At 41.0% G+C, this 24,469-nt stretch overlaps 1 protein-coding gene across 1 annotated transcript in view; it reads right to left on the reverse strand.

Moving 5' to 3' along the window:
* Positions 1-24,469, reverse strand: part of SYNE2 (spectrin repeat containing nuclear envelope protein 2) — a 158,915-nt gene that overhangs the window by 42,149 nt on the left and 92,297 nt on the right. Inside the window, exons 74-95 of the mRNA XM_077180797.1 lie at positions 24,217-24,426; positions 22,661-22,762; positions 21,510-21,629; positions 21,141-21,341; positions 20,609-20,782; positions 19,995-20,126; positions 18,112-18,308; positions 17,774-17,906; positions 16,952-17,134; positions 16,381-16,527; positions 14,614-14,790; positions 13,258-13,413; positions 11,744-11,893; positions 9,192-9,368; positions 7,892-8,025; positions 7,228-7,432; positions 5,124-5,303; positions 3,559-3,684; positions 2,903-3,057; positions 2,344-2,491; positions 1,548-1,642; positions 54-288 (exon numbers count right to left, since the gene is read on the reverse strand). Coding sequence (XP_077036912.1) covers positions 54-288; positions 1,548-1,642; positions 2,344-2,491; positions 2,903-3,057; positions 3,559-3,684; positions 5,124-5,303; positions 7,228-7,432; positions 7,892-8,025; positions 9,192-9,368; positions 11,744-11,893; positions 13,258-13,413; positions 14,614-14,790; positions 16,381-16,527; positions 16,952-17,134; positions 17,774-17,906; positions 18,112-18,308; positions 19,995-20,126; positions 20,609-20,782; positions 21,141-21,341; positions 21,510-21,629; positions 22,661-22,762; positions 24,217-24,426 — 3,537 coding nt within the window. The remainder of the gene's footprint in view (positions 1-53; positions 289-1,547; positions 1,643-2,343; positions 2,492-2,902; positions 3,058-3,558; positions 3,685-5,123; positions 5,304-7,227; positions 7,433-7,891; positions 8,026-9,191; positions 9,369-11,743; positions 11,894-13,257; positions 13,414-14,613; positions 14,791-16,380; positions 16,528-16,951; positions 17,135-17,773; positions 17,907-18,111; positions 18,309-19,994; positions 20,127-20,608; positions 20,783-21,140; positions 21,342-21,509; positions 21,630-22,660; positions 22,763-24,216; positions 24,427-24,469) is intronic.

The following is a 24,469-nucleotide window of genomic DNA, read 5'->3' on the forward strand; positions in this document are numbered from 1 at the left end:
GTCTGAGGGAAAAAGCCCACACATTTTAGAGTTATGAGAAATAAACACAGTACCTTGAAATCATGAATTACATTTCTAAGCTGGTAAAGGCTGTAACAGTCCTGGCTCTTCACAGCTGCAAGGAAGCTGTTTGTGTCATCAAGGAATCTGCTGAGGCTCTGCAGGGAACTCCTGAAGAGCTGCCACTGGCTCACGAGTCCATCAATGTCCTTCTTCCTCTGCTGAACCATCCGGATAACATTCTGCCACTGCTCTTTCAGCAGTGTCAGCTTGGAAATAAACTCTGTCCTGAAAATTACAAGGGCTGAGTGTTAATTTATTTTGATCTCAAGGCTGCATATTACAGTAATTGCGATGGAGCTCCATTTGCAAAGTTGCTTTTCAATTATAATACCCAGCAATCCAAGGAAGCTCTTTGTAGCCCTAAGTTCAGCCCTGCTCCCTGTATTCCACCTTTTAAGCAACCCAAACAACTTTTTACATGATACAAAAGAGGGTAAGGCAAGTCAATCTTGCAATTGTGGTATAGCAACATACATAATACAGCAATCAGACACAATAAGCACTGAACACTTCTCTGGAGAACAAAAAGGTCAATCCAAGTGAGACAAGGTCGCTGATTACACTGCAAAATTGATCTGCACAATGGAAAATTGTGTAGTTATTGAACCCATTTAAGCAGTTATTTTGTCCTCTTCTTCAACATGGTCAGATGATCCAGCAGATCGGGCTGGTTGTTTAAGGCAACCCCATCTATCAATTCTGCTTCTCTGCAGGAGGCCATTGTCCCTGATTTACACTCTCACACAAACCCCTGCCTTTGTATGGTAGTTCCAAACACAAAATCCAGCAGCTCAGCTTAGTATAGCCCTACCTTCCCTGGCAGCTTTAAGCCAAGCTATGGATTCCATACTGGCATGTCTGAGGGGAGCACACACACTGTCCTGCCAAGTCTCTGGAAGCAGCAAGATCTGGCAGGGAGGGAAATGTGTTCACCCCAAACACCTGAGGCAGCTGAACTCCTGCTCACAAACATTACCTGCTGTTTCTCATGCTACATTGATTAAGAGAAAGGTGTAAGATCATACTGATAAAAAACAGGTTTGGGGTTTCATGGCCAGTGACTCAATGCCTGCCATGTGTGCCAGGAGCAATGTGGACAGCCCACACCTCTGCACTCTGAGAAGCAGAGAGCTCCAGGAAGAGGGAGAGCATCCCTCACATGCAGCATCCTCATTATGCTCTGTGGGCAGGCAGCCTCTCAACCACAGGCACAGAACAAAAGACTCCTCTTCAGGAGCAATTATTTTTGCTTTCAGCCCAGCCTGTTACTATCCCAAATGCAGTCTGGCCAGGTCATCTGTGTTTCTTTCTCACTGCACCTTCTCATGCTTTTGCAAAATGTGACAGGTGATCATTCAAAGAGTGAACCCAGCTAAGAATTTGGATTTATGTCCTCATAAGAGCAAAGATTCAATACCAATTCCAAGGAATACAGCATATTCACTAAATAACCAAGATCTTAAGGAGAAAACCAAATAAAGTACCTTTTCTCTGCTTCTCCAGATTCCAAGGAGAGTAGAACTTTTTCTATGATAGAATTAAATGTTTGCTGATTTATGGAAATCTCAGTTTCCAGCATCTGAAAATACCAAGGGAACAAGTTTTAACCATGCAGTGAACAACCTTTGCTATGAAAGCTGCTTCTGCTCCTCTAGAGTGACAGCATTTATTTAATTGTAAAAGCTGAAAACTATTATTTTCATTTGCTAATGTCAAATGCATCCTAAGAATCCACAGTTTTTGGGTACCAGGAGGAATTTGCACATATGTGATAGTGGACCCCACCATGAGCTGGATCTGAAACCCAAAGTTTTTTGACTGTTTCTCTGTAACAAATAGCAACTGTCTGGAAAAATGCCAGAGAAAACAGAGTTTTCACTAAAATCTAACAACTGGTCAAACCAGAAATATGCTGTGAAAACACTATTTTAAATGCATTTTTTCCAGAAACTGTTAAGATTGCTGCTAGGTCTCCAGCAAACTATCCAGTTAGCTGCCACAGGCAGACAAATACTCCTCAGGGTTGGAGAAATTTAAGACTTCCATGACACAGCACTTGAAGATGCACTCCTAAAGGTCTGATCCTTGCAAAAAGGGATCTGGCCCTTTTGATGTTTTGATTTTCACGTTTCAGAGTTTTTACCCTAATAGGCATTTCAAGAGTGAAATGCTCTGTAAAATCCTGCCCAGATCTAATTTCAAAAGGCACAGCATTTTCTAGTGATTTCCCTCTGCCTTCATCATTCAAGATGGTGCTTCCATTTTTAGACTTAGCTTTACCTCATATACTCTCTGTTGCTCTTGCAGTTCTTCAAACTGTCCTGGAATATCTGTTTTTAAGGCTTCTTTCATTTTTTCTAGGAATTTCATCCACTTTTCACATTTCTGGAAGAATTTCTTCTCATCATTTTGGGTTCCCTCAAGCATACTGTAAAACAAAATGAATAACCAGAAACTTCTGTTGGTGGATGTTTTTTCTGGGTATGTTTACAGGTGCTCTAATGTGGTGATTAATAAAATTATTATGTATTTATTTTGAAATTTATTTTGAAATTTATTTAAAATATTTTAAAATTTATTTTAAAATTAACATATGGGGGTTTCCCTTGGCACTTTGCTCCCTTCCTTCCCTACAAACATCCAGGTTTTTGCTTTAAGTGACTTGGAATACAAATAGCTACTGAAAAATCAAGTAAACTGCAAGGGCAGAATTCCACCTGGCAAGCCCCTGAGAAAGCTGAGAACAGATTGCAAGATGTTCTGTGCTTTAACTTGGTTTTCACTTCAATCACAGAAAAGGGAATTGTTACTAGTCTTTTTTTTTGTTTGCATTTCAGACCTGCAACATTCCAGAGCAGCTGCTGTTTTCTGACTCCACTGTCGAGTCAGGCTCTGCATTTTCTTCAGGGTGAAGTCACTGAGTGGCAGCTTTATGCTTGCTTCATTCAAACTCTCTATGCTTGGAGAAAGTGCAGCAAGCTCCAGTGTCTGATTCTGGAAGTAAGGAAAAAATAAATGATTGCAGAAAAGTACTGCCTTTCTTTCATGTAAAAGAAGTATAGAAGCTTATTCTTCACAACTTGAAAGCACACAACATTTCTGTGTTAACTTCAAAAAATACAGGGGAATAAAAAGTAATAACTTTTTTACATAGGGCTCACTTTTCCAACAGTACTGAACAGATACTCAAGACCTGGAACCTCCACATTTACCTCATACCCTACATTGAGGGAAACAGGGCAGCTCCAGAGCAAAGCTGGGGGAAAAGATCTCTAATCAACCCCAAATCTGGTGATTTTCCTCCCTTCCATGCAGGCATTTGGCCTGAAATGCAGATCTAGAGTTTCTAAACTTTAATCATTGCTTTTTGTGTTTTGGCTGAACTATAGTTACTCTGATTGAAGTGCTGCAACTGTGACATTCAGGACACAAAGGGCACTTGGAAGTGGGCAAGAACTGAGTAATATCTTTTTGTATTTGGGAATGCAAACATACCATGAGCAATTCTGAGTTGTCTCCTTCCTCTAGACAGAGGCTATCAAAGGTGTCTGTGCAATTCTTGACACGACCCTCCAGTGTTTCCAGGCAGTTGTTGAAATCCTCCAGTTGTAAAAGATTGAACTGGGGTAAATATTGAAAATTTACATTAGTTACTATTTATTACTCTTATTCAGTAGACAAAAAGGAGCAATAAGCAATATTTTTAGGAAACAAACAGTTATTAAACCTAAATTCTAATGTATTTATAACTCTCTATTGAACTTTTTTCCATTTTTCAATGGGACAAGGGGAAAATTTAACCCAAAGCAGAGAGCAAGAAACAGAATCTCCAAATTCTGAGACAGCTGTAACAATATGAAAGGAATAGGGGTTTCTGTGATACCTTTTGTAACTTTGTGCTATTTAACGTATTGTGAAAGTCAAAACTCAGCTTATCAGAGGGGGAAACTTGTGAAAATGAGCTTCCTTTGAGGTACTCACAAATCTTGCACAACCAAAGCTGTGCAGCTTACATGAGCTCTCTGGAGAAATCAGTAGGGCTGGATTTCAACTTTCCTTTAGCAGAACAGCACTGGGAAAAGTTTTTATTTCTTTCCAGAATTAAACTCCACATCTCTGACAGCACTTACACAACAGTTTTTTAAGGGATGAATGGCAAAGACTGGTGTGTGGAGAGAAATTGCTGTGGTAATACCACAGGGTTAAACCAGAGAAAATGACTAGCCAGAAATGCATTTTTTCATGCAGTGAGAAGTTCACAGGGAATATGAGAAACCTGTTATCTTTACAAAGATTTCTGGCTTCCAGCCATTAACTGTGCTGGTAGATGGAGTCATAAATAGAGATGGCTTCAAATATCTTGATGAATTTGGATTTACTTTAAAACAGAACAATTCATTGGAACCAGACTTTTTCCATAGGAACAGACTAATTCTACATCAGTAAATGTCCAGCACTACATTTGCTTGGAAGCTTTCTCAGGAATACCTGTGAAGAGGAGAAGTCAATCTCCACTACTCTGAGCAGAGCTCCTGGATCCAGGTCTCTCCCCACTTGGCCTGAATGTGAATCTGGTCCTCAGAATTACATCAAATGGTCACAGTTCTCTGTTTGGTTTTAGGTTCACTACATGAACTCTTCCCAAGGTAAACTGAAGCCCATGATTTTTTTTCAAGGCAGAGCTGAGAAAGTTCACAGCTTACTTCAATGTTCAAAAAAATAAAAATACATTTCCTAATCTTTAATCATCTGAGGGTCCTGGGGTAACAGGCCCAGTGACAGAGGCTGTTAGAGCAACACAAGCAGGTGAGGGTGAAATCCTTTACCTGTCTCTCTGGCTTCATGTATTATTTCTTTAGATAGTTTATCATCCTGCTGAGTTTTAATGAATTGAAATTTCAATTTTTAATGAAATTTCAATTCAAGAACTATAGTGAGTTTTAATGAATTGAAATTTCAGTTCAAGAACTATAGTGCTCTAATGAGGAATGTGGCTCACACAGGACTCTAGGGAAGTTACCCCATACTAACAGCTAATTTAATATTTAAAAAATAAATACCTGAAGTTCATCCAACTTCCTCTGCAGCATCTTTTCCAAATAGGTTGCTCTCTGGAATGGCTGCAGCTTCTCCATCAGAATGGCCTCAGCAGCTGTCCCAGCCTGCTGTTTTATCCTGTCAGCCTGCAAATAAATCTGGGCTCGGCATCCTGCAAGGTTTTGAAGGCTGTGCTGTAAATTCTGATGAGAGAAGGGGAAAGGGAAAAAAAAAGTCAGTAAATGAATCAGATCATCATTCATGTGCCACTTTCATTTGGCATCTTTTGTTGCTGTAACCAAACTCTTTTTGTTGAGCCCATCTGGGAGCCAAGCTCAGCTGTGGTGAAAGCTTCAGTCTTTTACTTGGAGAATAATGGGAACTGCATCCTTTGAGTGCAGTGCTGGGAAAGGCACAGTTCAAAGTTCAATGGAACACCAGTGACTTCAGGCAGTGGGATGCTGCTGCTCCAGAGGAAATCTGGGAGGGAAACTGGGGTATCCCTCTCTACAAGATGTGTGTACACTAGAAGATGGAGGAACTGGCCCATGCTGCAGATGAGGAATGCTGTTTAGTTACAGCCATACCAGTACTTTGGATCCCTCAGTGACTGAGGACTATGGGTTTGGTTCTATGTGTTCCCCTTTATTAAGAAAGATGCTATAAAATTATACTCTAAAGGCAGTACAAGAACAAAGGAAGTGATTTTAGATTCCTTCAATGTACTTGATTTTTTTCTTTTTTTTGACAAGTAAAATTTACTTTTAGCCATGAAACCCCCTGAAATTTGCCACTATGTATTATCTTTTCTGAGAATAATGAGCAAAGTCTTCTGATGAATAGCAAAGAACATTTCCCTAAAAAGCAAAATGGTCCTTGCTTCCTGACCCCTTTGTTTGAAAGGATCATATTATAAAATACCACTCCACCCATTTAATAAAGAACCCATTTTAATTTCTTCTTCTCTATATAAGAATTTATTTTTTATTTTCTGTGGTGGCAAAAATCCATAAAACCATAATTTTTCCTAATATATAGAGAGGAAAAGATTAAAGGGATTAAAATAAAATTTTGTTGTGCACATGTATATTCAAATACACATAACTCATATGCCATTTCATTGATCCCCATTCTTTTAACTCACCACTAAAAAAAAAACCCAATAAATTCCATGTGTTCTACCCACACACACCAGGACAGGGTCTGCAGTGCTAATGGCATTCAGGTGGCCATGCCTTGCTTAGTAGGTGTAGCACCCAAAAATTTCCAGAAAATGCAGTTCCTTTTTGCTGACATATTGGTGAATTTCTGTCACAGCCATTAGTATATCAGAAAAAAGTAAAAACATTTTGGTCTAGGCTTTGCTGCTGTCAGTTTTTTCTGACAAAGAAAGATACAGGAGGTTCTTTTCCCTGTAATGTAAAGTTTCTTATTCAAGCCACATGCAAAATGGAATACTCTGCACTTCTTCCAGTTCATGGCTAGAGATTCATAAAGCACAGTGAATCACTGCTCTGTCCTGACATAAGGATTATTATATTTCTTTATCATAGTCTGAAGAAACCAAGAATGTCAGAACCTAATGACAGCTTTGCTGCCTGATAGAGTCCAATGTGCTGTGTGGTCTCAGCATCAGATCTCATTTGCCCAAAGTCAAAAGCATTTAGAGTAATCGAACTAGGTCAGGAATCTGAGAACTCATCACACCAGACCAAAACAGCACCAAATCCAATTTAAAACAATTTGAAGGCTGTGGAAGAGTTCAGGATGATGATGTGCTCAGGAAAACTGCTCTTTTTTCCCTCAGCTATTGTTCTTGTAAATATTATTCCTCCTCCCCATAAGGTAAATAATTTTTCTTTCAGTGATTCCTTCCAACACAGGCCTGATCTTTTGTGTAGAGCAGGAAGTGGCAGAGATGGAATATGACTCCCTTCTGCTCTTTTCTCACCATACTAGCTCTGGTTTGGTCTCTGGTCAAAGTGCTTAAAGAAAATACAAAGGTGCCTGTTCATGGAAGAAACCCACAGATTTTATCTTTTCCACTGACTGGATTGCTGGTATTCTTTTGCCTTGTTTCTCAAAAATAAATCTTGGTTTGTACTCAGCAGCAGAAACTTCGTGTACCTTCATCTCCTGTATCCTCTGCTCCAGGGTTTCTATGGAGTTCTCCTCAGGCAGATGAGCATCCAAGAGCTGAGCACACTGCTGGCTGTACTGCTGTAACTTGGCTGCTGTCTCAGAGCACAGAGCCTCAAAGGGCTCCCAGAGCTGCACAGCTGCCTGTGCTGCCCGCAGCTGATCTGTGATGTCTTCACTTACTGAGTTCCACCTGCCAAAATATCAAAAGATTAAGAGTGTTTTCCCAGTAGGTTCTCCTGCAGAATGTGATTTGGCATAGGATTCCTGAGGGAGCTGCTTTGCATCCACACCCATGTTCCTGAAAGCCACAGTTTGTGCTGTGGGACCCATCACATGAAAAGCATGCAGGTAAAAGGTACAAGAAATTCCCCATCCCTGGAAGTGTTCAAGGATGGGTGGGGCTTGGAGAAATCTGGTCTGGTGGAAGGTGTCCCTTTTCATGGCAGGGGGGTTGAAACTGGATGATCTTTAAGGTCCTTTCCAACCCAAACCATTCCATGATTCTGTGACTCTACTCCTCACAGAGATGCCCTTACACAGGTGAGATGCATTAGTATAGATTTGAAAATCTGACAGATGTTGAGTCCTGCCTCAAAAACTTGGGGTTTTTTTGAATTCTAATAACTGGGGTCTGATTTTGCAGGCTTACCTAGTGTGTGCCTCCATGCACTTCTGGTCAATAATCTCTGCAAAGGAGGGAGAACAGCTCTTCTTCAGGTTACTGGCAGCAGCCTGGAGCTTGGCCCAACTTTCTTCACTGCTCTCTGATTCATCTTGAAGAGCCTGCAGAATGGATTATTGCAATTAATTGTGGGGGATGAATGACCTAAGTGTAACTTCCCCTATAGATTAGTAAGGATAGGGCAGCAATAATGCCATACTTCTGCAGCACAGATTAAAATGTTTGCAGAAAATGTAACACCAATTCTTAAAAATCAGGAAGCTAAGAAAGGTGAAATAGGAAAAAAAAAAAATTCAGGAGGCCTGTTTTGAACTGAGATAATTTATTGGCTGTTAAAGAAAAAGCTCATTTAGCAAACCCACACCTCTGAACTGAATAAATTCATTTGCTAGAAACCAAAAGTGCTTTTATTTTAAGCCACTGTTTCTACTGGCATTAAAGCTGGCTTGGTATCTCCTGCCCTCAGCTGCAAGCTCCCTCTCCTGATACAGCCATTACAGCATATTTGTGAACTGCTCCAGGTTAAAAGTAAACATGATTGAAGGAAGGAGGTGAGAAGGTGCCCAGTTCCTTTTATTTATAACATGAGCCCAGGTGAGGGTGGGAAGCACTTGTGCAGGGTTTACTGCCAAGAGTCCCATACCCAGCACTCACAGCCTCAGTCTGTCCTGCACCACTTCTGATACAACTCCATAAAACCCCAATTCAGGCCTTGTTTACAGGAAAAGAGGGAGTGCTTGCACAGCCTTTCAACACTCATTTAGAGCCAGGAAAGGGGATTTTAGCCAGAGCTGTGAAATGCCCAGACCCAGGGCCAGCCTAACAGCCTAATCCAGATGCTCCACTTGGACTCTGTAACAGCCAAGCAGAGCAGCAGGAGGATCCAGAGCATTTATGTCTGGCATTCTGACTCATTCAGAGGCTGTGCAGGAGACTCCAGCTCTCTGGAGGGTGACAGAAGAGTTGGACTGGTGCTGGAGCAAGCAGAAATGCCAGGCTCAGCATCAATACAAGGTGCAAGGGAGGAAAAGACTTGGTGGGCTTTTTTTCTTGAACCTTGTACCTAAACTGCACTCAAGTTGAACTTATGCACTACATAAAATAAGAAGTCTAAGTGCCTCTGGAGATAAAAAATAGCAATATTGCACTAACTTCAGTGTCATTATAAGAAAGAAAAAGTTGCTCAGATAATTTTTTCAGTCTTTTTTTCAATGGAGTTTGTTTGCCTAAAGGGAAAGAAGAAAGTACAGAAATAAGACAACTTTACCTGGAGAGTTTTGACCTGTTTTTTCAAAGCTTCCAATGAAGCTTCTTCCTCAGAAGGTTTGCACTGGTCTATGCAGTACAAATATCTTGTTGTCATCAAGCTGACTTCTGCATAAATTTCATCATATGCTCTCCACTGCTCCAGTATTGACTCCATTGAGGCCTTCAGCTGTGCAACCTGCAGACAAACCATTTTTGTTAATATTTCTTGGGTAGTCCTGACATATAAATCACCTTTAAATTGACTTAGAAAGCTAAACTCAATGCTCAATCCATGACAATCCACAAGAATTTGCCAAGTTGGAGTATTTTACTATACTTTTGGTAAGGAATTATGCAGGCTTCAAAAACCATATCTAGAGTGAAGCATAAGAATTTGCTGGAAATCAAAATTTCACTGGAGGTCAAGGTGGCACTATTCTGTCAGAATGCCCCAGGAAGTACTGAAATAATGAACTGCTTATTTCTTCCTGCCAAAATCAACCTGAAGTGAGAGGAAGTTGAAAGCCTTAATCTTCTTAGGAAGCAGATAGTTTGATCCAGAGATCAAGTTTCCTTTCAAGGACAATTTGAACAGAAATTGGTTTGCATGGAAGAAGCCACTACTGCAATACTCTGAGAGCTGTCATCCCTCTTATGCCATTGTGCTCTAATAATGCAGGCCCACCTGGACCCCAGGCTAGCAAGTTCAGGATTTTCATACAAAATTAAATGACTGATATTCCCTTTATTTTCTGTCCCTTTCATTAATGATGGATATCCCCTTTATTTTCTGTCTCTTTCATTATTACAGTTGTCTAATCTACAAGGGGCAGGCATGGCTTCCATTTGCCAGAGGCTCCTAGACACTGCCAACACAAAACCACAATCCTCCTTCCATCATTTTTATCCTTCTGTTTCAGGGAACTACATAAGGCATGTCCTGGGTTAGACAGAACATTCACCTAGTTCAATACCTGTTTTGAGTCATGCTTGGAGAAAAGCATAAAAACCAGGCAGACATACAACCACATCTCCATGAGACCTGACAAAAGCCAGATGCCAGATTTTGGTTCTGACTATGCAGGCACAAAATGGAAGATGAAAAAATGTTCACGCCGTAGTTCACCCTAAATACACTGCATAGATAATTTTATCCTGGTACCCGAGTTTCAGGCACATACAGGCTGGTGGATTAATCATCCCTATTCTCTTTTGAATCATGGTACAAGTGGGAGGAATCTCTAATTGCTTTTTGTAGCCTGTAGCTAATTACTGCCCACACAAGGAAGATGGAAAGGCATCGTTCCCGGGAAATGTCTCAGGGCCCCAGACTCACAGGCTTGAGCTCAACCCACGGACAATTTAATCAAGGTATTCCATCTCCTTAGCCCTGTATTAGAAATCTCTGCCTGGCTCTGATGTGAGCAGTCACCCGTGGGAAGGAACCTGCACTTGCTCTTTCACTGCACACACAGAGAGCTCAGCCCCAAGAACAACCTGCAGTTTGCAACTTCGGTACTTTAGTCACAAAATCCCCAAAATTGACATGACCCACAGTGACTGTAAGAAGAGAAAAAGCACCAGGCTGTCTGTCAATCCTGCCAATTTCTACCCCCAGCTACACATCAGAAGGAAAAGCTTTCATCATGTACATAAACATAAATTTTCCTGCTTTCTTGGTAAGAAACAGTCACATCCTTTCTGCTGAAACCTAAACCAAGAAGCAGCAGATCAATACTGGATCAACATCTCCTGTGGAAGAGTTCAAGCAAAAGGGTTCAGCTTTCACAAAGTTCTGAGGGAAAAAAGCAAGGAATCTGTAATAAAAAGTGTAAAAGCAATCTTAACTAGAAACACTACTACTCCATCATGTATAATTCTCTACAGTATGTGGTTATTTATTATCACAGATTCAAATCTTTAAATGTGTTCGTTATTATCTCTCCTGCACCTATGAATTACATCCACATTAAAAAAAAGATCAGCTCCAATTATAAAGATATTGTGACTATAAATACAAACTGCTGGGGAGTCAGTTTGCATGGGAAACCCATCTGCCAAGCTCTCCTTGAAGCAACTGGAAACTACACAGGATTTGATGATGGCAAAAGCCACCCTGGTGTGTGGATGAAAGAGTAACAGGGAGGTGGAAAAGCTGCAGTGAGAACAGGGCCAGAGTAGGCAGCTTCCACCAGCTGCACTACAAAAGAGAAAGAACAGAGTATGAAAGAGAAGGAGATGAAGTAAGAAAGTTTAAGGTTTCTATTTGCAGCTTGACAGAAAAATAGCAGAGCTCTTTCTCTATTTTCTTAAGCTGCAGATGGGGATCTGTTCCTCCTCCTCTTGTACCCAAACTGCTTCAAAATCAGACTAATTTTTCTCTCTCAACTTTGGAAATACATTAATTCACCTTACAGTAAAGACTTAAAATTGGAATTCTTAGGAAGGTAAAGAGTAAGGAATACTTTGCATCTTTTTTGTACCAGCTCCTGCCATCCCATGAAGAAGATTAATGACATTGGTGGTCAGAACATGCAGTGCAGGAAACCTGAACACAAGCAAGGCTTTTACCTGGTTTACAATGCTGTCCTTCATTTCACACAGCTCAGCTATCCTCAGAGACTGAGCTTCTGGGGTTTGTTCTGCACTACCATTTGAAGCCAAACTCTGTTTGAGCTCATCAAGAGTTTTGGATTTAGCCGTGAGTTGATTTTCTAGCTCCTAATAATGGAAAAAAGAAGATAAGCAAGATCTTTTAATGAGATCATAAAAAAACCCAAAAACTTCTGTGTGAGGAGCTTAGGTAAACATTCCTACTTTAAAATAAATTTTGTGCAATTCTTCAGTCATGCAAAGGTAAGACAGGAACTGGTTTTGCAATGAGCGAGTCCCTGACATCCTAACAACTTCTGGAAAGTTATTTTCAGTTTGTCCCTTCCCTCAGAGGGACCTCCATGGCAGAAATTCCACTGAAATCAACTCCAGTGAAATCAAGTGAGAACAATCTCCAATGTATGGAGATACCTGGGACTCCTTCCCCAGCACAACCAGCAAGATTATGAGAGACTTGATATGCTGGGGAAAGTTCAGCAGGGAGCTCTTTACAATGTGAGGAACTATCCATACCCACAATGGGCCACAACATTTTCCTATAATGCTACACTTTAAACTATGACTTTTTTCACTTCTCATTCATTGTCCCCAAAACATTTTTGAATTTGGACCTCATTTTTATTGACCAAATGAATTTTAATGAAACATTTTAGCCACCTGTATCCTAGCACTGTGTGTTGCTCTGAGCAGGAGAGTGTTTAGACCAAGCTACCCTTGTGCCTTTCTTTTATTCTGGCCCCTCCACACATTTCAGAGATGCAAGTAACTCAGTGTGTAACAGAGCACTCCAGACAATAAAAGCAGCCTACTACAAGAGAGAGATGTAACCATGGCAATGAAAGAACAAATATTCCGTGTTAAAAAATAGAGAGGCAACACTGTACTGAATGAAAACAGCAGACTGTCAGAGTAACAGGAACCAGTTATTAGCTGGCTGCCACCTGTATTAATTTTGAGGGATCTGATGCCTAGAAAAATATAACAAAGGACACTCAGATCCTTGAGGCTGCTGCAGAGAGACTACACTACAGTCTAGGGCAGAAGTAGAGAGGGTTGCTATTTGTCCAAATGGGACTGAGTAGTTTCCATGACACTTCCATCACAGAGCTCTTCAAACTAATGGAATTCATAATTTCTGCCATGGCTCTGCTGAACTGAGAACTACTTCTATTGGAAGTATCTCAGAATACAATATTGCTGCACAATACTCCAAATACCACAAAGCAACAGCAGATGCATCTTCAATTGGTGGGAAAAAACCACAGAATAGCCACTCACATTAAAAATGGTTCTGGCTCTTTATCACCTGAATGCAACATGATTTAATTAAAATGACACTGGAGAATTCTTCTGGGAAATGGCAACTTCCTTCACATTTCTTTCTGTTAAAATCTGTGCAGTTCCTTAGTCTGGATTCAGCAAGGTGGGCTAAATAGGGCTTTTACAGTAACACCACTCATGTCATGCTTTACCTTGCAATCATCTAAGGTGTTCTGTGCAGAGATCAGACTTGCTGGGGTCTGTAAGGATCTCAGTCGGTCACTCTGAGCTTCCAGCCAGTTGTGCAGAGTCTGGGCTTTGTTCTCATTCTCAGTAATATCCTCCAAAATGTGTTCCAGGTCTTGTATCTGAAAGTTACGGAAATGTTTTAACTTACTTAAACCTCCAAGTGGGCAGAAACAGGGCTTTGCCTTCCATGACAAAATTAGACATTACAAAATCCATACTGAAAATACTCTTTAGAGAAAATACTTTGAAAGAAAAACCTAAAATGTTTTGCAGGCTCTTTAGCATCTGACCTTTTCCTTTGGAAGAAACAAGGTAGTGTGTGTTCTGGAGCTGGGAGACCTGACAAGTTGGGGGACCCTGGGCTATGTGGACACATTCCTATGGAGTCTGAAAAATCTCATTCTCACTAAAACCCACCAACAAGGCTACTAATAAGAAAGGGACCTCAAGTTTTCTATCTTCAGTCTTGGCTCTGAAGATCCATTAAATCCTAGAATTGAATTTCATGAAAATGGTAGAGAAGATAACCTTTTCCCCAACAAAACTGAAATTTCATCATGGGAATTTTCAATTGTACAGGAAATGAAATTTCCACTTAAAAATGTTTCTGGAAAACTTTCTGAACTAAAAAACATTGGCAATTTTTCATCTGACCAGAAGTCTTTGTGTCTGGATTCAGAACAGCCAGCTTCCCCCAAAGCTGTATAAATTGAGACACAGAGATGAAAGAGAAATGTGTTGGTAGAGGGATTCATTCCAGCAGCCTCATGGTTGCATTTTGGGATTCTAAGCTCCCCCACGTCTTTTCCATATCATGAGTCACACCAGCTTTTCTGGGCATTGAGGCACATATGCAGCAGCATCTAATTCTGGATGTATGGATTATTTCTAGCCTCACTAGAATAGAATAATTCTGAGGCACTTCCTGAAACAGATTTTCTCCAGAGAAACAAGATTATGTGCTGATAGGAAAATTCTGCATGTATACTGACTCCATCAGCTGCTGACCTTCAAAGCACTGCATTGGGAAAACATTTAACTACTGCAGGAGGAGGACACTGACAGAGGAACCCATTTCCAGTGACCCAGGAGGGCTGGAGCAGGGCTGGGAACTGATCCCTGCTGTGCCTTGTCCAGGGGGTTCATATGTCTCCATCTGAACGTAGCTGTCAACACCACTTACTTAATAATCACTGTTTGCACAAATCCAACTGCTACAACAGGAAAACTGCTGGTAGCTTGACATATCCCTAATACAGAGCAGTGGCACAGGCAAAATCAGAGCTGTAAGAGAGAAAGCCATGGGAACTCAATCCAACCTTTCTGTTGAGGGCTGCCTGCAGGCGGTGCCACCGCAGGTTCATCTCACCCAGGCACTCGGCAAACTCTGTCCTTTCGTAGCGCTTGCTCTCCACGTCACAGGTGCTCATCTGCAGCAGGGACTGGTTAACAAAATCTACCATCCACTGCTTAAAGTTCATTTCCATCATGTATTCCTGCAGGGGAAAAAAGAGAAAGAACAAAAATATAAACCAATCAGTTCTGTGGTTTTAATCAGAGTGGTTCCAATGATGCTTCAAGGTGTGGGAGTGGGTCATTGATGGCTTTGTTTGAATCATGACCTGAAAGAGACTTGTCTGTAGGAATAATTCTCAAATTTTACCATTCAGTATTTGTGTAGCTGTTTCCATCCACTGAAATTTCTGCAGAAAATCTCTATCATTACGTGGTTAGTTCAAAGTAAAAACAGGCTAGAGATGGAGCAGGGAATAAAACCCAGGGGTGCCAGACCCTGTACTTAATCCACTGGACAAAATCATCACACTGCCATGGGCCCAGATTAGGCCAAGACCAAGGCTTTCCCACACTCCTGCAACTCACAGGAAAATGAAGTATGAGATTCTACTCTTTTTAACAAAACATCTGGTATCAGAATAAAATATCAGAATATCTGGGAGGAAAAAGTGTCCTCCAGCATCAGCATCTCTTGCGCAGAGAGAGAAGTGAGAAACTGCATGCAAAGTGAAAACATAAGGGAATGTCTTTTTATTTCAGAGGGTATCAGAAGAGAGCAGGAAAGGGCTCCGTATTTATCCAGTAGTGCTCAGAAAAGTCACCAGGGAAAAGTCACCACAGTAGCCACAGCTGCTTCCCTCTAGGAATTTGTGACCATCATCCCAGCTTTCTTCTCAGCACACACAACCCCACCTTGCTGACAAGTGCAAAAGATACACCTACAAACCCACCTCTAAATATCCAAAGTGTTAAGAACAGCACCTCACTTACATGTCCCAACTGCCAAATCCAACTGATAGAGACCAAAATGTTATCTATGTGCTATACCAAGGCACTTGGAAAGAAATGTTTGCATGGGCACTTGCCTTATGAGCAGCACCAAAGTGGCTGCAGCTGCAGACTGAGAATTGTCAGCCTGTCTGAGCCCAGAGAAGGGGCAGAGGTAAACAGGGCTCTGTGGGTATTCATGCCCTGAGGCTGGGCTCCCTGGCATCCCTGGAGTACACAGCATGAGTCCTCCCTGTGGCTGGAGCAATCAGCCTCTGACACTCATGATCTGACATCTGAACAGTGCCAAGAGTCTGCTGCAGCCTCTCTCTCTCCCTGCAGGGATGTTCATCTTGTCCCTCTTTCCTAGCAGGTGATTTCTTTTGATGACCCATAATATTCAAAACCCCTGTTTCCTAGATAAATGGATTCAGGTTATGGAGCTCCATTAGGGTATTCCTTGTTAAAAAGACAGACTAGAACACAGCACAAACACAGAGTCTGTCCTCCTAAGGAAGGAAAGCTTTCCTGCTCATCACATTTTACCATCTAAATGCAAGAGAGAGAACAGATGAGACAGATGGGACAGCATGAGAAAAGGAGATTACAGCCCAGCAGGCAGTAGCTGTATTGCAGAACAGGCAGTGGTTTGTGTGTCATGGAAGCATAAGGTTGTGTAAAGGAGGATACAGCACGTTTCAGACTGAGGAACCCTCTTGAGAGCAAGGGGAAGGGTATGACAGTGCCTGTAGGCTGCTTCCATCCTTTTCACAGCAGGCCTGGACTCACAGTTTCCCATTTACCTTGTACTTCTGAAGGAGGGTCTTGACCTGGGCAGCACTGCCTTGTGACTTTAATGGCTCCTCACGTTCCTGCTGCTGTTCCACATGGTCCAGCCAGGCCATTAGTTCAGCAATAGCTTCTCGTGATGAAAGCTTTTCCATCTGAAGCTGAGGTAAAGCATATCATGAATCCTCTACACTCTACTTGTTAGAAATACCAAGGAAAATGGCATTTCTATTTTTAGAAAGGCTCAGGCACTATAATCGCATTATTGGGGCATGAACTTGAAAGTGAGCTCCAGAGAGGCAAATGACTTCAGTTCTAGAATTCATGAATCTGAAATAAAATTCTTTTTAATTTTGAGTAATTCTTTCTAATTTTAAGTAACAGGCTTCCATGCAAAATCATATAATGAATATATGTAAAACAGCCCGGGAAGAACACAGTAATATTAAACTGCAGTACAATATTGGGCTTATTCTGAAAGCGTGGCACAGCTAATTCAGAAAAAGTCAACTGAATTCTAGCAGCAGCATTTTAACATAATTATTTAGCTTGAACTGAGAGATGGCAGCAGAGTTTCTCACTCACCTGGTGAAGCTTTTCTTGGATGGCTGGGAGCTGTGTAATCAGTTCTCCCCATTTTTGCTCAAATTTTGCCAAGGATGACCTAAGTGCTGCAGTATCAGCTTGCTTCACGTGGAGCAGCTGGCTGGCAGTGCTCACCACTGATGACTTCAGGGAAGATTTTTCATCAACTTCCTTAGAAAATGTCTGAGGTGCACAGGAAAAATTTAAGAGAGGGTAAATATTTATATATCTATTGAAATGAAGACAAGCCATATTTTCACAGGATGTAATGCCTCAACAAAAAGATTTTATCAAGATGGCAAAAACCAGAAAATCTAAACATGATCTGGCAGATAAATCATTTTTTTGCCCACCTTGATATACAATGCTGAATGCCACCTTTTGTTCCCAGAGCAATTGAGATTATCCTGATCCCCACTTCACACAGAGGTCCAGGGAGCAACCCCAGTCCTCAGACCTCTGGCCAGCTCACATCTACCAGCCAACCTTCATGAGCCTTTTCCTTCCCCCTCTGCACTGTTGCTTCTGTCTGGCCTCACACTGGGGCTGAACCTCCTGGCTAGCCATCCAAGGGGAGCAGGCAAAGACATGAAATGTAATTCAGCATGTTCCTCTTTCCTGACTTTGGCTGACCACCTTCACTCCTGTACCCTGAGCCCACACTCCAGGGTCAGCTGTTGAGTGGCTTTGGGGCACACAGCCACTCAGTGCTGATTATGTGGGTGGCTCAAGGGCACAGCAAACAAAAACAACCTCTCAAAAGGGTCATTTTCACCAGAATTCACAACGTCTTATCTAAAGCTGGCAGCAGAAATGACTTACAAACAAACTGCTGATGTTGTCCCTGATGGTGGCAAGATCTTGTGACACATTGAGAGACTGCTCCTTCCAAAAATTCATTCTCTGCTGAGCAGAATCCAACCATTTCATCAATTCCTCTGAGTCTCTGTTGTAGCTACAGGAGGAAACAAAACACAGAAACACATTTCTAGCTGAGGCTGGGATACATTTCTCACCCTCTAAGTTGTCTTCTCTGTGCTATTCTGGCACCTCTGCTGCTGCATAACCCTGCAGAAGCATGGCTTCAGCTGACATCTATAAAAAAATCACAAACTAATGTCTAGCTCATACTTCAAACTGTTTTGATGTGTTGGACCCACCTGACCAGGAGTTTCAGCAATGTTTGAAGTCGGTGTAGTTCATGGCCAACTTTTTTGGTTAAAGACAGCCACTGCTCTTCCAGCTTCCCAATCTGGCTTCTTATTTCTGGACAGTTCACAGCAGTCAGCAATTTCTTCCCTTCCTTCACCATCTGGTACAGCCTGGCATGCTTTTCATCAACACTGCTTTTGATTTTCTGTCAGAATATGGGAAGTTTGCAAAACAGGAACATTTTAAAGACACAAAACACAACTAGAAGAACACATATCACTTGTTCTAACTTCTTAATCATTTCCTCTGTAATGTATTTTATTTTCCAAATGACAGGAATCTGAAAGTCATTACATGCAAAAGTGACACAGGTTTTTGTGGGCTTGCTTGTTTTTTGTTTGTTTGGTTCCTCTGGGTAGGTCAAGACAAATCTCAACATACTTTTATATGTTATCAGAATGATTGTGTTATGGTTTGATGGGTTTTTCTGACATCTGAAGACCTCAGGCAATGGACAAACACTCTCTATCAGATCTGGCTGCACTGTCCAAACATAGGACTGCTCCCACCATAAAATTGTCTTCCCAGGCTCCTCAAAGTTATTGTTCCTCCTTCAGGCTCCATCCTATTTTTTAAAAATGTTACCAGTGTTTTGAAGGAAACAGCTGGGATAATTATTGAATAATGGTGGCAGGGAGAAATGAAGAGTGGACAATGAAGTCGTTAAGTAGAAAACAAAGGTCTGGGGGTATTTCTGTCACAGGAATTAAGCCCTAGAGAATTTAATTCTGCTCTGTTTTTGAAACTGTGAAGCTCCACAGTTTCACCCTGCACAAAACATCTTCTAAAGCTTTATGCCTTTGTTTCTGAAGTCTTTAAAGACAAATAAAGACTTAAGAGTGAAGAGCTAGTGAAGAATATAAAAAGCCAAGGAAAACCAGGCAACTTCACATCAATGGCTGTGCAAATTTTGCATTTCTCTTGTCTCAGTGCAACAGGAATCAAAAGCACCAGAAGGCCACTATGACAGTAAACATCTGCAGTTGATTTATTACAAAGGCTTTACTGTAGCTCAGATTTTCCTGGGAATGTCCAGTGATGTCTTTCCTGCAGTCAACTAGATTAAATCATTATAGCACTTTTTCCCTTTATTAAACTTGTTAATCATTTATTGAACATTCATTAATTTGCTTTTTTTAAACACTTACTAATTCAAAAAATTGTAACAGAGGATGTCCTCTGAAAACTGAGAAAGGTCACACCTGTGAGGGATGCAGAGCACTCTCTGAAAATACATCACTGAGGTTACTTAAAACCTTTCTTCTTAATTTTATAAAACAACCATAAATGCTGCTTTCATATCCTTATATTTAAATGTGCTTAAAACATTGATAAAATATTTTCAGCTGGAGCTGAGATTGTAAATAAAGATGTAGCTCTGTCATCAGAGATGCAGCTGCAACCAGTGTTACAGTAAGAGTTCAAATATTTGGTATTTTCAGATATTTGAAAGCACTAAGTTGATTGTCCTTTTCCACAGGTTTTACACTGTGGCATGAAAACAATTTCTGAATTACAGAGAAGTGGCACTTGCTGTCCTTGGGATCCATGGAGCCTGCACAACATCCATCTTACCTGAAATACTTTCCTTTGAAGACTGAGTTATGAAGTAGTTATAGTCATTACTCCCACTAAAATACATTTGTAGCCCCCTGGCTGAAATTAGCAGCCCAATCTTCTCCTACTTTTAAAAGTCAGTTTTGAGCTTGCATCCACACACAGCTGAGGAGATGAGGCAGTGCCCTGCAAATCATCTCCTCATATACTAATTAAATATTTTTTGCCAGTTCTACTGATGCCTAAAGAAGAGCAGTGACAAACACATAAATACCTCCAGAAGTGCAATCCTTTCCATTAATCTTTCTTCAGTTTCTTCAACCAAACTGACAGAAGGCAAAGCAGAGGCAAGTGCTTCTAACTCCTTATTGAAAACCAGGCATTCCTCATCAAATACCACCCAATCCTAAAAAATACATTGAATTGTTAACACAGCACACATCCATTTGTATTTTAATGCACCAGAGTCAGGCCTTAATGCCTTCTAAAACATCAGCAGCTCTTGCTTTAATGAAACATAACACAAAAATAAGTGAATAATATGTAAATATCAAAGTGAGACATGATTTCACCTAAGATGAATTAATTATGCATTCTCCAAAATCTTTAAGGATTCTTATTTTTAAGTGGTGTAGGCAATTTTTTATTCTCTAGGGATGTTCTGAGGTTATTGGTTAAATTTTTTAGGTTTTATTTTAAAGTGGTGCTGGTATTTTTTCCCTTTCTTTTTTTGCTTATTTTTTGCCTTTTTTTTTACTGTTGCTGTCCAGTGGAATCAGAAAAGGACCACTACTAGCCAAAGAATCACTGGTAGGACAAGAGCTGCCCCAGATGCACCTTTTCTCCTTCCCTCTAGGTTTTACTCTTGAGTGTCTTTTGATTTATTACCTTTAGCAGGCTCTCTAAGTGTATACCATACTGGCAGGCCTTCTGCTCCAGCAGTTTGACCTCATTCACCAGCTCTCTCCAGAATTCCTCTCTCTTTTGCAGGACAGAAGGACTCACTCTCTTGGAAAACTCTTCCATGTAAGCCATACGTGTCATGAGGTTGTGGAAAAAATCCTGTAAAAAAACCCCAAGTTTCAGCTTGCTCTCTAAGAGAGATCACACTCCCACAGCAGGAGTTCTAAGGCTTAAGTAGTAGGCAGGACACAGTAATCCTTTGGGATAACTTTAAGAAAAACGTGTTTTCCTTACACAGCTATGTGTTCTGAGGCAAGCAGAAATAGCAATTTATCACCAAAACTGGTACTATTCTGGTCTACTGAAAAACTTTTCTTTGTTTTCTGCACATACACCAGTCCCTCCCCTTTGCTATGAGCCAGTCACTCTCCTCCACTACACTGGAGAGAAACCAGACCCAGAACACAGTTCTCCTTGCTGTGCTGACCTGAGCAGTGCTGTGAACAACACCTCATACCTTGTGATTTTTCAGGTGAGACTGCAGAGCTGCTCTGCTCTTTGTTAGGTGCTTTGGATCTTGTGCCATCTTCTCTCTTCCAATAGCTACCAGCTCTGCAAACCCATGAAGCAAGTCCTCATACTGGCTTTCACTGATGGCAGGGGAGTTCAGCTCCACATACTTTGCTTTCAGAATCCCCCACATGTCATCCAGAACATCCTAAAAATGCAAACACTGTGCAGTGATCCATGAAGGAGAGAAATGAATCCCACAAACTCACAGAATACAAAATAACCATCAGCCTTTTGATGCAATCTGAGCAAATGCATTGCTCAGAAGAATCAAACTTTGCTGAGTAAGTGGAAACTGTACTGTGCTCTTACTTACCTCTAATTTATAAGCTTCCTGGATTAAGGTGATAGGTAACTGCAATCTTTCTCCATGGCCTCTCAATTTTGCTACTTGGTTTTCAAAGTTTTGCAGCTCCACAGCACAGTCATCAATTTTCTGGGTGAAGGACAAAATTAACTGTTAGGAAGAGTTCCATTCCAATAAACTTTCCATTATCACTGGTGGGGCAGTGAATCCAGTGGCTGGATCTCTCCTGTGCTAGCACTTCAGAAGATCCAATGAGTTTATAAACTAAATGGACAAACCATGGCATAACTTACTGTGTTCACACAGCACAGCCAGGGAAATCAGGTCAGGTGTCTCAGGACAACATTCAACATGCCTTTCCATTTACTAAATCAAGAGCAGCCATTAAAAGGAATCATGGACTCAGAAAACAGGTTTTTCTTATGAATCAGAAACACTCAGGGATTGAGACAGCATCCCTCTGAAGGAAGGAAAGCTATGTACTTCTGGAATTCCTATACCTAACAGAATATAGCCAGTCCTTGCTAGGGAATTCAGCAGGGAACACAGCTCCCAGTCTGGCAGAAAATTATGCCTCTAAGCAAGGTTATGAGCCTGTACAAAGAAAGCTTCAGAATACCTTCCCTGCTTTGGTAATAAGTAGGTAAATGGCCAATGACCATTCTGAGGAGGACATGCAGTCTGTTAATTTTTAATTTTCTGCTAATCCCAATAAAGATCAAAGGAAATAGCTTAACTGGTCAAAATCCATATGATAAAGTGCTCATAAATGCTGCAGGAGAAGATGGAAATACCAGAGTGCTATTCCCACAAAGAAAAGGTAGATAGGCATAAGGAAAGGTATAACATGTGTAGCTCTTTTTCTTCCCTGCCATAGCATGGTGGGTATTTGCTCTGGGAGGTTGAGGAGAGACTGGTTCCTCCACTCCAACCACTAAAATGTCTGGAATTAGGTCTGAGTATGGACTGGGGTGTAGTTAAAAAAAAAAAAAAAAAAGGGGGTGGTGGTGAATATGGCAAATACTGAACTCTCTCCTTTTCCAATTTTAAAAACCCAAGTTAGACTCAAACTTTAGAAATTATGAAACTTCACAAATTGCAGAAGGCTGGAAATAAGAGCTAATGCTGTAAAACCTCTCATTTCCTTCAAATAAAATTACCTGGAGCTGTTCAGAAACAGTATGTCCACGTAGTTCATTCAAGCATTGTTGCAGAGCAGCTTTTTTCTCAGTTAACTGATCATAGAGTAGCCTGGTTTGATTCTGCAAAAGAAACAAACATCAGAAATATATCACATTAACAGGAGCATAGTAATGAGCAGACAAAATTACACAGCAAACAAAATTATTACCTCTTTAAACAAACACTTTTTTTTTTTTTCCTCTTAAACAAACAAACAAAAAAACTCCACCAAATAAAGCATATGCATTATGGGCTTAAAGCAGAAATTGGACAGGGGAAATTCTGAGTCTGTGTAGTATGTAAGAAGCAGATTACTCTGTCACAATGATCCTCTGTGACTGTAAAAATCTGGGAAACTGGTAAGAGAATCAAATTATTCTCTTCTGAAAATGGGAAAATGAGCCCATTACTGGGGACTGATGGAGCTTTATGGATTCTGCATAAATAAACATTGCAAGACCAGTTCTGTGGCTGTTTGGAGACGACATCCCAGTGTTCCTCAAAAGGGCTGCTTTATTATTCAGCAGTAAAGGGCCAGGATGACTTGCAGATGATGAGCACACTCGAGTTTTGCTGGACACTGCATGTTGTATTTCAAAGAGCAGACTCTTCCTTCCTTAGTTCAGACTAAAGACCTGATCTGAATATTTTCCAGCAATAGTTTTAGATTTAGCACATCAGAAGAATCTAAAGAAAAGCTTCTCACTATCTGCTTTTCCAACAAAGAACAAAAGAAGGAAAATGTGTGCAACTATAGCTTCTGCTTCTGTGGCACAAAATCTAAAGGAACAGTAAATGCAGTGGGGTCAAATCAACCTCCAACACATTGACAAAAATAGCCCAGTGTCAGACATGGCACCACAAAGGAGGAAGCCTGCCTCTCCTGAGGACACAGCAGCTGAAAGAACATATGAAACCCCCCTTGGCCTCATCCCTACACACAGAAACTGCTTTAGCCTGCAGCTCAGCCTGCATGGCATCCCAGATTACTTCCATACTTTCTGCATGCAAATTTTCTACTGTGATCCAGGCCTCTGTGGTCATCAGCATTGCAAACAGCACTGCAACCAGCAAAATTAATCTGCTTCTTGAGAGGCCAAGACAAGTGTTTTAAGTAGTGGAGAGAGAAGAGAGAGAGAGAAGAGAGAGAGAGAAGAGAGAGAGAGAAGAGAGAGAGAGAAGAGAGAGAGAGAAGAGAGAGAGAGAAGAGAGAGAGAGAGAGGGAGAAAGAGAGGGAGAAAGAGAGGGAGAAAAGAGAGAGAAAAGAGAGAGAAAAGAGAGAGAAAAGAGAGAGAAAAGAGAGAGAAAAGAGAGAGAAAAGAGAGGTAAGAGAGAGAAAGAAAGAGAGAGAAAAGAGAGAAAGAAAGAAAGTGAGAAAAGAGAAAGAAAAGAGAGAAAAAAGAGAGAAAAGAGAGAGAAAGAAAAGAGAAAAGAGAAACCCCATTAGAGGTTGCTCATCTGTAACCCAAATGCATTAACACTGTCAAGCCTAAGAGATGCTGTGAAACAAGATGTGCATTTGGCAGTGGAGTACCAGGTAATTGCTATTATGATCCAGCCCAGCTTTCATGGAGCTGCTCCTTGAAGCAGTGGCAGCTTGAGTTTGCTCCAGCCGTGCCTGCAGGTTGTTAAAGCACTCGCAGAACACATCTGTGCTCCCACCAGCGCAGCTGATGGACTTCAGGAGATCATCCTTTTTATCACTCAGATCAGCATGAAGTTTTTGCAGCTCCACAGACAGAGTCTAAAGGGTTGAAAGAAAAGCAAAATAAATGAAAATGGTCTGT

This window comes from Agelaius phoeniceus, chromosome 6 (genome assembly GCF_051311805.1).
Source record: "Agelaius phoeniceus isolate bAgePho1 chromosome 6, bAgePho1.hap1, whole genome shotgun sequence".
Taxonomy (NCBI): domain Eukaryota; kingdom Metazoa; phylum Chordata; class Aves; order Passeriformes; family Icteridae; genus Agelaius; species Agelaius phoeniceus.